Genomic DNA, 13470 nt, shown 5'->3' on the forward strand with positions numbered 1-13470 from the left:
CAGGCCCGCCACGTCTGTTAACTCATCCAGCTGTAACGCATAGAATTCACTGGCTTGTACGCGAAGCAGAAATTGTTTCAAAACATCTCCTGCCATGCCATTGAAGTGTTGTGAAACAGTGCAGGTGTAGTACTGCTGGTAAACGCAGTACTACCAGTAGAACTGGTATGTCTGTTTTAACCATTTATCAATTTTCGAGCAAACGGAATGAGCAGCAGCTATGTTTGGCTACATATGGACCGTTAGTGGAATTCCTGTGAGAGAGTAACGGTTCATGTGATTTGATGTTAATTATTTGACTAGGCTACCTGTATTTGACATTGTGTTGTTATTTTCGCTGAACACTAGATGGTTTAATTTTATTTTTGGCATTGAAACGAGGCTACTCAGGAGAGACAAAAACATCACCCAAATGTATAGCCTCGTTGGAAAATATAAATGGACTGTTTGAAAATGCGAATCACATTTTTATTTGGCATACCCCTGACGGCATTGCGCGTACCTCAGTTTGGGAATAGCAGCTGTAGAGGATTGTCTCCTCAGGGAAGTAGCGGAGGTGTCACACATTGGAACCTAGACCTATAGCTTCATATACTAACTGTACAGCTGTTATGTTTGTAATTAGCATTCGCAATATCCAATATTGTAATCACTGCTTAAATTGCTTAAGATCTTATTTATTCAATCTCTAAAATGGTACATGCAATTAGGGGGCTGCCATAAAGCATACTTGTTATCACCCTGCCATAAACACAGCCCGAGCCTAGCTTATCTATTGATACCATCACTGCCATGTTTCTCAAGAGTTAAACAGAAAATAACCTGGAATTATTTTATATGATGTGGGGAAACGGTTAAATGTAACACGTGAAAGATGGTGAGAAATGGAAGTTGGAGGAGCTTAGAGGTAAGTCAGTTGTGGAAAGGGACCCTGTGGGAAAAAAACAGGTCTAGCTATGTGCTTTGAAAAGAGACCAGAAAAATGTCAGAGCTCACCATACAGTAAGACAGAAGAAAAGAACAAAGAGAAGTATGAGAAAAAGAGCCTGTCTGTGTGTGCGACCTATGTCAAATCAAATTTTATTGGTCACATACAGTACACATGGTTAGCAGATGTTATTGCGAGCTAAGATGCAATAGATAGTGAATGATACATTTTACATTATATACTGTACATATGAGATCAGTAATGCGAGATATGTAAACATTCTTAAAGTGGCATTATTAAAGTGACTAGTGTTCCATTGATTAAAGTGGCCAATGATATCAAGTCTGTAGGTAGGCAGCCGCCTCTCTGTGCTAGTGGTGGCTGTATAACAATCTGATGGCCTTGAGATAGTTGTTTTTCAGTCTCTTGGTCCCAGCTTTGATGCACCTGCACTGACCTCGCCTTCTGGATGGGAGCGGGGTGAACAGGCAGTGGCTTGGGTGGTTATTGTCCTTGATCTTTTTTGCCTTCCTGTGACATAGGGTGTTGTAGGTGTCCTGGGGGGCAGGTAGTTTGGCACTGGTGATGCGTTGTGCAGACCGCACCACCCTCTGGAGAGCCTTGCGGTTGTGTGTGGTGCAGTTGCCGTAACAGGCGGTGTTACAGCGCGGCAGGATTTTTTGTTTTGAGCACGGCAAGAGACAGTTGTAATTTGTAATTTACCCTTTAGTCAGCAGCCCTGTTTGTTCTCACACACACACACACACACACACACACACACACACACACACACACACACACACACACACACACACACACACACACACACACACACACACACAAAACTCTGTGATGTCAGCAGCGGGGGAGGGGCTTGCCTTATATGGCTTTATTTGCACAATACCTAACTTCCTCAGCATCTGCCATTGCTGTGCTGAGAGCGAGTGAGGGAGGGAGAGAGGCAGAGAGAGGCAGAGAGAGCTGCTAGGAAAGCGGTAGTAGCAGCACAGTGAAAGAGGTCTTGAGCAGCTTGAATAAATATTTGTGAAGGGCTAGCTACAGGAGGACACTGCCCATGGCTCAGTCTGCTAACGGTGTGGACCAGGATCTGGCCAGCAAGAGGCTCCACACGAGGTAGGACCCGAGCTGGAGGGGGGGGGTTAGTGTGATGTGGGACGCCTGGACGGTTGACAGACCCTGTTCTTAGTGGGGGGAGGAGAGTGGAAAGACGGGGAGATATGAGGGAGCGGCAGGGCTGAGAGACACAAGGGCTGCCGGCTCTCTGCCTGGCTGCCTGAGGAGGGCAAGACAGGGGAGCTAGCCTAGCCACAACTCCCTGGAAGTAGGCTCCAGCCAAAGCCTCATTCCTGGCCTTGGTCCTGGATAGCTTAGCCTTTCCTCTCCCAGACTTTGATCTTGATGCTGCACTGTGGGATCTTAAGTGAATGAGCAGACTGGAAGGGGCCATGAAGAACGTGGGATTCTGAGTGGAGCGTCTCAGCTGAGATTGGGCTCAATATTTGACACACACACACACACACACACACACACACACACACACACACACAGACACACACACACACACACACATGAACAAGCAGAGCACACAGCTGCTCAGTTAAGTCTGTATCTGCGGTAGGTGGATTTGTACATGCAACAGTCTGTCTAGGGGTGTATGAATCTTCCCGTGTCTTTGCACAGCCATGCCTTTCTCTGTCTCTGTCTGTTCCCTTCCTGTGCTCTCTACTACTGACTGCACTATATCAATTGGTTTCACACTGCTTTAAGGTTAAACATTATGGACAGTTTAATTATAGACTGTATAGAGAGTATGACAGTGAAAATAATGGTGTGTCAGTTTTATTCTAGATTTGAATGTCCTAAACTAGTAAGGGATACACGAAAGTGTGTGTGGATTGTCTGAATCAGCAGTAAGACCATGTTGGATTCATTAGCTTTAAAAAATTTTTTAAAATGTCTGCTGGCAATGTTAATAATGACTGTTGTGAATGAACATTCACAGGGCCTGCGAGGTCATCACACTACCCTCTCTTTCAAACACACAAACACAGGTTAATCCTGTGTTTTTCGGGCACTTTATTTGGATATTCCGGATTTTCCATCTGCAGATGCTCTACAGATGGTCATGCAGTTCTATCTGTTTATAAGCAACTGCTTACTAAGGTTAGGTTTAGAATAAGGGTTAGGGTTTAGATGAGGGTTAGGGCTAGTAGATAGTCCATCTGTAGACGCTCTACAAACTATCCAAATATAATGTTACACACACACCACAACAGAGAAATGGATATGTAAATATGCACTGCACAACGTGTGTTTATGTATATAGGTACATTCCATTGATTCAATCAAATCAAAATCAAATCAATTTTATAAATAGCCCTTCTTACATCAGCTGATATATCAAAGTGCTGTACAGAAACCCAGCCTAAAACCCCAAACAGCAAGCAATGCAGGTGTAGAAGCACGGTGGCTAGGAAAAACTCACTAGAAAGGCCAAAACCTAGGAAGAAACCTAGAGAGGAACCATGCTATGAGGAGTGGCCAGTCCTCTTCTGGCTGTGCCAGGTGGAGATTATAACAGAACATGGCCAAGATGTTCAAATGTTCATAAATGACCAGCATGGTCAAATAATAGTAACCACAGTGAACAGGTCAGGGTTCCATAGCCGCAGGCAGAACAGTTGAAACTGGAGCAGCAGCACGGCCAGGTGGACTGGAGACAACAAGGAGTCATCATGCCAGGTAGTCCTGAGGCATGGTCCTAGGGCTCAGGTCCTCCTCCGAGAGAGAGAGAGAAAGAAAGAAAGAAAGAAAGAAAGAGAATTAGAGAGAGCATACTTAACCTCTCTGGGCTAGTGGGACGTGACCGTCCCACTCTATTCAACAGCCAGTGGAACACCATGGCGCAAAATACAAAAACCTCAAAAATGCAATAATTTCAATTTTTCAAATATATGACTATTTTACACCATTTTAAAGATAAGACTCTCGTTAATCTAACCACATTGTCCGATTTCAAAAAGCAAAACATTAGATTATGTTAGGAGAGTACATAGCCCAAAATAATCACACAGCCATTTTCCAAGCAAGCATATATGTCACAGAAACCCAAAACACAGCTAAATGAAGGACTAACCTTTGATGATCTTCATCAGATGACACTCCTAGGACATTATGTTATACAATACATGCATGTTTTGTTCAATCAAGTTCATATTTATTTCAAAAAACAGCTTTTTACATTGGTGTGTGATGTTCAGAAAATGTATCCCCACTGAAAACTTCCGGTGAATTTACTAAATTACTCATCATAAACGTTGACAAAATACATAACAATTATTTTAAGAATTATAGATACAGAACTCCTTTATGCAATCGCTATGTCAGATTTTAAAATAGCTTTTCGGCGAAAGCACATTTTGCAATATTCTGAGTACATAGCTCAGCCATCACGGCTAGCTATTTTGACACCCGCCAACTTCGGGGCACACTAAACTCAGAATTAGTATTAGAAAAATTGTATTACCTTTGCTGATCTTCGTCAGAATGCACTCCCAGGACTGCTACTTCCACAAGAAATGTTGTTTATGTTCCAAATAATCCATAGTTATGTCCAAATACCTCCGTTATGTTTGTGTGTTCAGGTCACTATCCAAAGGGTAACGCGCTAGTGCATTTTGAGATAAAAAAATTCAAAATGTTCCATTACCGTACTTAGAAGCATGTCAAACGCTGTTTAAAATCAATTTTTATGGTATTTTTCTCTTAAAATAGCGATAATATTCCAACCGGACAATAGTGTATTCATTCAAAGAGGAAAATAAAAAACAGCGTGGTCTCGTGAACGCGCATGTCCAATCTCTTTGTCACCAGGCAGACCACTGACAAACTGAGCTACTATACTCTGCCCAGAGACAGGAGACGCCTCAATCCGCTTTCTGAAGGCTTTAGAGAGCCAATGGAAGCCTTAGAAAGTGCTACGTAACCCCACAGATACTGTAGTTTCGATAGAGAATCTAAAGAAGAACTACAAATTCTCAGACAGGCCACTTCCTGCTTGGAATCTTCTCAGGTTTTTGCCTGCCATATGAGTTCTGTTATACTCACAGACACCATTCAAACAGTTTTAGAAACTTCAGAGTGCTTTCTATCCAGATCTACTAATAATATGCATATTCTCATTTCTGGGCAAGAGTAGTAACCAGTTTAAATCGGGTATGTTTTTTATCCGGCCGTGAAAATACTGCCCCCTAGCCCAGACAGGTTAAATTCACACAGGACACCGGATAAGACAGGAGAAATACTCCAGATATAACAGACTGACCCTAGCCCCCCGACACATAAACTACTGCAGCATAAATACTGGAAGCTGATCAGTTTTGATCAATTCTATCAGTTTTTAACTGCAACTCTTTTTGATTCGAACAAAACTTTCTATACGTATTACTATGAGACATCTGTCTTCATCACTGGAAAAAAGAAACCATTGTTTGATATAATTTAAAAGCCACTGTATAATTTCTTTAAAAAAACGTTTTACAAAAAGTGTGTCATCATTTTTACCTTTGCTGTAAGTGATCTTGAAAACATCTAAACTCAGTTTTTTTTCCATTTTTGCATATGCTGTGGTTTAGACCCTATTTTATATTATCTGAGCTGTTTGTGTTGTGCAAGTCTTTGGTTGAGACACAACATGCTCTTGAATACAGGGTGGGTGTCATGTTTTAGCTGATAAATATACTAAAATGGGAATAAAATAGACATTTCAACTTAAATGGTAGCACAAAGATGGTTGGAGGTCCACACATTAGATAATATTGACTTGAAATAGAATATCAGTTGTTTTAAATTATACTGTCAATCTTCCATATGACTCCTGTTGAAATATAGATACATGGGAATTTATATTCTAAGTTGACATTTGATGGTGGGTGGACCGGCGGCCATCGTTGTGGTAATAATTGGAAGTTAAAATGTAAATATGTACCAGCTAAATTGCAGTGGTCTGAAGGGATATATTAATTCTATGAATTATATTTCTATGATTGAAATGCACCCACCCTGCATTCAAGAGTCTGCTGTGTCTAAACCGATGGCAGGCACAACACAAAAACCTCAGATGATGTAAAATAGGGTCTAAGCTACAATGTATGCAAAAATGAAATAAATCAGAGTTTAGGTGATGGATGTTAAAAAGTAAAAAAATGACATTGTTATTTAACTTATTTTTCAATAAATTATTAAACAATTTGACTATCCTGTTTATAAACTTTCAAATGATAAACTCAACCATTTATCTTTTCCAGTGATGAAGACATGGATGTCTCATGTTAGGGTGTGCGAAATAAGCTTTGAGCACACCTACTGTATCTCCTAAACATTTTGGCATTCAGGTTCATAAAGTAACTTGCTGACCACTTCTTCAATGGGCTAATACAGTATGTTTGGAAAGTTTGGTTCAAATCAAAAGGGTTGTGGTCAAAAAATTATTGAAATCAAATGGAACAACCCTATATGGTACTCTGTGTGTGTGTGTGCGTCTGTGTATCCATGTGTGTGTTTGTGTTGTGAGTAAAGGGAAAAACACAGATTAGTCAACAGCAGGGCATTGTCTGGGGCAATTTTTTCATCACAAGCTAAATAAAGTCTCTCTCATTCATCTGTTTGTGTTTGATACACAACGATCCATTCATGGCTTTGTGGGCAGTGCAGACACAACAATGCTGGAGTATGGAGAGGTTCAGCTCTGAAGAGGTGCTTCAGACCCTCTCTGTTTCCTAACACAGTAGATGACTATTCATTAGTCCCAGAGCTAATGTCGGTGTTCCTGTACAGAGCTGAAACAGTGTCTGGCACTCCATCTGTCCGTGACCAAGAGGTTTTCCTCTGTCACAATATTCAATGACAAGTTATTCCATTATCTATTGCATTCAATTGATGTAGCTACACTGTAAGAGCAATAGAGAAGAGGATTCAGGAATCCTCTATATGGCACTGTAATATGAAGGCCTCATCATGACCTGAAGTTGTGCACCCTGTTTGTTGTTGTTGTGTGTTCATACTTCTTGGAGAGATAAACACAGCCACCTGTGTATCAGGAATAACCTGCTCACATGCATACTGAGATCTTTTGAGGTCCTTAAAATGGCATAAACCAAACCTTTCTCCTCAAGCAAAGTGCGCCATCGCTGTTAAATCAGTCTATTTTAAGAGGCATTGAATGTGGTATTAATGTGATATTAATATACATTTTTTTGGTTACATTCCTTCAAACTTTCTCCCAATTCCACAGACAGTAAAATCTGTTGACACCATCTATTATAGAGTGAGAGTCTAGGAGAAGGAGAAAGATAGAGAAGGAAAAACAGAGGAGAGAAGGAGGGGAAGACAGGGATCAGCCAAAACTGAAAGGGACACTTACTGAGGAGAAAAAACATTCCTGGAGAGTTTCTCTTTGGTTTCCCGACAACCAGCCTTGCCTCGCTGTAATTATGGTCGGATTAGTACTCTGAGCACAGCTCTCCTGAGCCAAACAAGGAAGCAGCCAAGAGAACAGTATCATAGCACCCAGAATCATAGTACCCAGAATCATATACACATTCAGCCAAGCATCACATGACACATACTCTGGCCTTGCCAAATGTAACAGGACAGATCTGAACTGTGTCACCTTGACACTCATGCCCACACTCAAATATATTTGATTACCGTGGGTGGTTATAGAGCTATTTCAACTGAAACTGAAGGCAAACAACTGTCTTCAGGTCTCAGGCCGAACCACGATCAGTATAATAGTAACCTTTATCAGAACCAGAGGAAACTCACCATAGTCCAATATTTGCTGGGCTGGTCATTATGGTGGATGGGAGAAACTGGAGAATTGGAAAGCTTGGTCAGAAAACCACAGGTCTGTGGTACAGATCTATATGTTTATTGAATAAAACGAGACGCATTACTATTACATTGACATTGATATCAGTTTGTGCCAAATATCAAGGCAGAGAATGTTATAGTCTGATTTTATTAGTGCTGTATATCCTGGTATAAATTACATATTAGCTTTGAAATCAGAGATCTTGGTGGATGGGCATTCCACCACAAGTCATCAAATGTTTTACCATTTGGGACTGATCTCTCACTTTTTCACCCTAAACTGAGTACAGACTAATTTGCAGGGTTGGGGAGTAATTGATTACATAATACACTGCTCAAAAAAACAAAGGGAACACTAAAATAACACATCCTAGATCTGAATGAATGAAATAATCTTATTAAATACTTTTTTTCTATACATAGTTGAATGTGCTGACAACAAAATCACACAAAAATAATCAATGGAAATCCAATTTATCAACCCATGGAGGTCTGGATTTGGAGTCACACTCAAAATTAAAGTGGAAAACCACACTACAGGCTGATCCAACTTTGATGTAATGTGCTTAAAACAAGTCAAAATGAGGCTCAGTAGTGTGTGTGGCCTCCACGTGCCTGTATGACCTCCCTACAACGCCTGGGCATGCTCCTGATGAGGTGGCGGATGGTCTCCTGAGGGATCTCCTCCCAGACCTGGACTAAAGCATCCGCCAACTCCTGGACAGTCTGTGGTGCAACGTGACGTTGGTGGATGGAGCGAGACATGATGTCCCAGATGTGCTCAATTGGATTCAGGTCTGGGGAACGGGCGGGCCAGTCCATAGCATCAATGCATTCCTCTTGCAGGAACTGCTGACACACTCCAGCCACATGAGGTCTAGCATTGTCTTGCATTAGGAGCAACCCAGGGCCAACCGCACCAGCATATGGTCTCACAAGGGGTCTGAGGATCTCATCTCGGTACCTAATGGCAGTCAGGCTACCACTGGCGAGCACATGGAGGGCTGTCCAGCCCCCCAAAGAAATGCCACCCCACACCATGACTGACCCACCGCCAAACCGGTCATGCTGGAGGATGTTGCAGGCAGCAGAATGTTCTCCACGGCGTCTCCAGACTGTCACGTCTGTCACATGTGCTCAGTGTGAACCTGCTTTCATCTGTGAAGAGCACAGGGCGCCAGTGGCGAATTTGCCAATCTTGGTGTTCTCTTGCAAATGCCAAACGTCCTGCACGGTGTTGGGCTGTAAGCACAACCCCCACCTGTGGACGTCGGGCCCTCATACCACCCTCATGGAGTCTGTTTCTGACCGTTTGAGCAGACACATGCACATTTGTGGCCTGCTGGAGGTCATTTTGCAGGGCTCTGGCAGTGCTCCTCCTGCTCCTCCTTGCACAAAGGCGGAGGTAGCGGTCCTGCTGCTGGGTTGTTGCCCTCCTACGGCCTCCTCCATGTCTCCTGATGTACTGGCTTGTCTCCTGGTAGCGCCTCCATGCTCTGGACACTACGCTGACAGACACAGCAAACCTTCTTGCCACAGCTCGCATTGATGTGCCATCCTGGATGAGCTGCACTACCCGAGCCACTTGTGTGGGTTGTAGACTCCGTCTCATGCTACCACTAGAGTGAAAGCACCGCCAGCATTCAAAAGTGACCAAAACATCAGCCAGGAGGCATAGGAACTGAGAAGTGGTCTGTGGTCACCACCTGCAGAACCACTCCTTTATTGGGGGTGTCTTGCTAATTGCCTATAATTTCCACCTGTTGTCTATTCCATTTGCACAACAGCATGTGAAATTTATTGTCAATCAGTGTTGCTTCCTAAGTGGACAGTTTGATTTCACAGAAGTGTGATTGACTTGGAGTTACATTGTGTTGTTTAAGTGTTCCCTTTATTTTTTTGAGCAGTATATATTGTAATCGGATTACAGATACTTTTGAAAAACTAGAAGATTATTTCTTGGATTACTTTTAAATTCAGAAAGGATGTTTAAAAAAATACATTATTTACAAATTCTGTTGTTTTCTCAATAACATTCAATTCAACATTGAAGTTAAGTTTGTTCCACTTGAGCAAGTCTGACCACAAGTCAGAGACCACTGATGACACACCAAATGCATTTGATGGATCACTTGTCTTCTAATGCCTCTAAGGGGAAAGTAATCAAAAAGTAACTCAAAGTAATCAGATTACTATAATGAATGTGTGTAATCCAAAAGTTGTGTTACTGATTCAGGGCCAGCGTTATGGGCAGGCTTTAGGGGGCCTGGTGCACCCTACCATACCTCCTTGCCTGTCCAAATAAAATATTTCAATATTGATAATTTGACCGAGATGCGCTCCCTGACAAAGACGCATTAATCTCAGGTAAAGCATCCGAGCGAACAAAATAGAACCCCTATGTCTCAGTATGTGCAGCCCATGTACAGTATCTGATGCTGTCTGTACAAAAACAGTATGGCATGTCATACTCTTTTTGGCCAGACGGCATCAGATATATGGGCTATTTAACTTCCCTGGGCTACGCGATTCAACAGCCAGTGATTCAACAGCCAGTGGAATCGCGTGGCGCGAAATACAAATACCTCAAAAATGATATACCTTCAATTTCTCAAACATATGACTATTTTACACCATTTTAAAGACAAGACTCTCGTTAATCTAACCACATTGTATGATTTCAAAAAGGCTTTACAGCGAAAGCAAAACATTAGATTATGTCAGCAGAGTACCCTGCCAAAAATAATCACACAGCCATTTTCAAAGCAAGCATATATGTCCCAAAAAACAAAACCACAGCTAAATGCAGCACTAACCTTTGATGATCTTCATCAGATGACACTCCTAGGACATTATGTTATACAATACATGCATGTTTTGTTCAATCAAGTTCATATTTATATCAAAAAACAGCTTTTTACATTAGCATGTGATGTTCAGAACTAGCATACCCACCGAAAACTTCCGGTGAATTTACTAAATTACTCACGATAAACGTTGACAAAAAACATAACAATTATTGAATTATAGATACAGAACTCCTTTATCCTCTATGGGACCGGCGGGACGAATTCGTCCCACCTACGTAACAGCCAGTTGAATCCAGTGGCGCGATTTTTAAAACGTTTGAAATACTATTACTTCAATTTCTCAAACATATGACTATTTTACAGCTATTTAAAGACAAGACTCTCGTTAATCTAACCACACTGTCCGATTTCAAAAAGGCTTTACAACGAAAGCAAAACATTAGATTATGTCAGGAGAGTGCCCAGCCAGAAATAATCAGACACCCATTTTTCAAGCTAGCATATAATGTCACAAAAACCCAAACCACAGCTAAATGCAGCACTAACCTTTTATGATCTTCATCAGATGACACACCTAGGACATTATGTTATACAATACATGCATGTCTGTCCAATCAAGTTCATATTTATATCAAAAACCAGCTTTTTACATTAGCATGTGACATTCAGAAAAAGCATACCCCCCGCAAACTTCCGGGGAATTTACTAACAATTTGCTAAATTACTCACGATAAACGTTCACAAAAAGCATAACAATTATTTTAAGAATTATAGATACATTACTCCTCTATGCACTCGATATGTCTGATTTTAAAATAGCTTTTCGGATGAAGCACATTTTGCAATATTCTAAGTACATAGCCCAGCCATCACGGACTAGCTATTTAGACACCCGGCAAGTTTAGCCTTCACCAAAATCACATTTCCTATAAGAAAAATGGTCTTACCTTTCCTGTTCTTCGTCAGAATGCACTCCCAGGGCTTCTACTTCAATAACAAATATAGGTTTGGTCCCAAATAATCCATCGTTATATCCAAACAGCGGCGTTTTGTTCGTGCGTTCTAGACACTATCAGAATGCTAAATCACGGTCGTGCGCATGGCGCAGAATGTGACACAAAATTTCTAAATATTCCATTACCGTACTTCGAAGCATGTCAACCGCTGTTTAAAATTAATTTTTATGCAATTTATCTCGTAGAAAAGCGATAATATTCCAACCGGGAATCTGCAATGAGCTAAACAGCCGAAGGAAAATACTCCACGGGGTCGAATCGCGCACGCGCCTAACTCTATTGTCCTCTGATGCGACACTTGGAAAAGGGGATTCTGTGTTTCAGCCTGAGGCTGCCTCGTCATCGTTCAGGTTTTTCCCGGGTTCTGAGAGCCTATTGGAGCCCTAGGAATTGTCACGTTACAGCTAAGATCCCCACTCTTCAATAAACAGAGACAAGAAGAACGACTCCTTGTCAGACAGGCCACTTCCTGCATGAAACCTTCTCAGGTTTTTGCCTGCCATAGGAGTTCTGTTATACTCACAGACACCATTCAAACAGTTTTAGAAACTTTAGGGTGTTTTCTATCCAAACCTGAACAATAATATGCATATTCTAGCTTCTGAGTTGGTGTAGGAGGCAGTTAAAAATGGGCACATATTTTTTCCAAAATTCTCAATGCTGCCCCTTAGCCCGTAGAGGTTATACAATCACGGTGTCAGATTTTAAAATAGCTTTTCGGCGAAAGCACATTTTGCAATATTCTGAGTACATAGCTCAGCCATCACGGCTAGCTAATTTGACACCCACCAAGTTTGGGACTCACTAAACTGAGAATTACTATTAGAAAAATGGTATTACCTTTGCTGTTCTTTGTCAGAATGCACTCCCAGGACTTCTACTTCAACAACAAATGTTGTTTTGGTTCCAAATAATCCATAGTTATATTCAAATAGCTCCGTTTTGTTCGTGCGTTCAGGTCACTATCCCAAGGATGACGCGCGAGCGCATTTCGTGACAAAAAAATTCAAAATATTCCATTACCGTACTTAGAAGCATGTCAAACGCTGTTTAAAATCAATTTTTATGCTATTTTTCTCGTAAAATAGCGATAATATTCCAACCGGGCAACGTTGTATTCATTCATAGGCTGAAAGAAAAAAATTAGAATTCTCGTGAACGTGCATCTCAGTCTCACTGTCCCCAGGCTGACCACTCACAAACAGAGCTGTTGTACTTTGCCCAGAGACAGCAGACACCCCATTCCACTTTCTGGCGGCTTTAGAGAGCCAATGGGAGCCTTAGAAAGTGTCACGTTACAGCACAGATGCTGTATTTTTGATAGAGATGCAACAGAAGGACAACAAATTGTCAGACAGGGCACTTCCTGTATGGAATCTTCGCAGGTTTTGGCCTGCCATATGAGTTCTGTTATACTCACAGACACCATTCAAACAGTTTTAGAAACTTTAGAGTGTTTTCTATCCAAATCTACTAATTATATGTATATTCTCATTTCTGGGCAAGAGTAGTAACCAAAAAGAAAGGAGGACCAAGGCACTCTTCATATAATTGATTAAAATGCCTTTATTAGTATGGCATGTTCAATAGAAACAATGTTTTTAAAAAACCGACGAGTTTCGGCTGCATGGCCTTCATCAGGGTGTACAAAGAAATAATACAATGTTCTCTGTTTAACAGCTTTTCCAATTAACCCTAATTTGAAGGGGGAGTGGTTAAAATTGATTGGACACACCTAGTAAGCAATAGTATACACACTTTAAAGTGAAATGCTGTAGCTATGTTATCATAAAAATGTAACTCCAAACTAGAAGTATCAGAA

General features: G+C 41.3%; 1 protein-coding gene across 2 annotated transcripts in view; it reads left to right on the top strand.

The window, feature by feature from the left end:
* Positions 1-1877: 1877 nt before the first annotated feature.
* Positions 1878-13470, top strand: part of LOC115159538 (G-protein-signaling modulator 1-like) — a 49572-nt gene continuing 37979 nt past the window's right edge. For both annotated transcript variants that reach the window (XM_029709353.1, XM_029709354.1), the window contains exon 1: positions 1878-2062. In XM_029709353.1, coding sequence (XP_029565213.1) covers positions 2004-2062 — 59 coding nt within the window. In that variant the 5' untranslated portion in view covers positions 1878-2003. The remainder of the gene's footprint in view (positions 2063-13470) is intronic.

Source organism: Salmo trutta, chromosome 23 (assembly GCF_901001165.1).
Source record: "Salmo trutta chromosome 23, fSalTru1.1, whole genome shotgun sequence".
Taxonomy (NCBI): Eukaryota; Metazoa; Chordata; class Actinopteri; order Salmoniformes; family Salmonidae; genus Salmo; species Salmo trutta.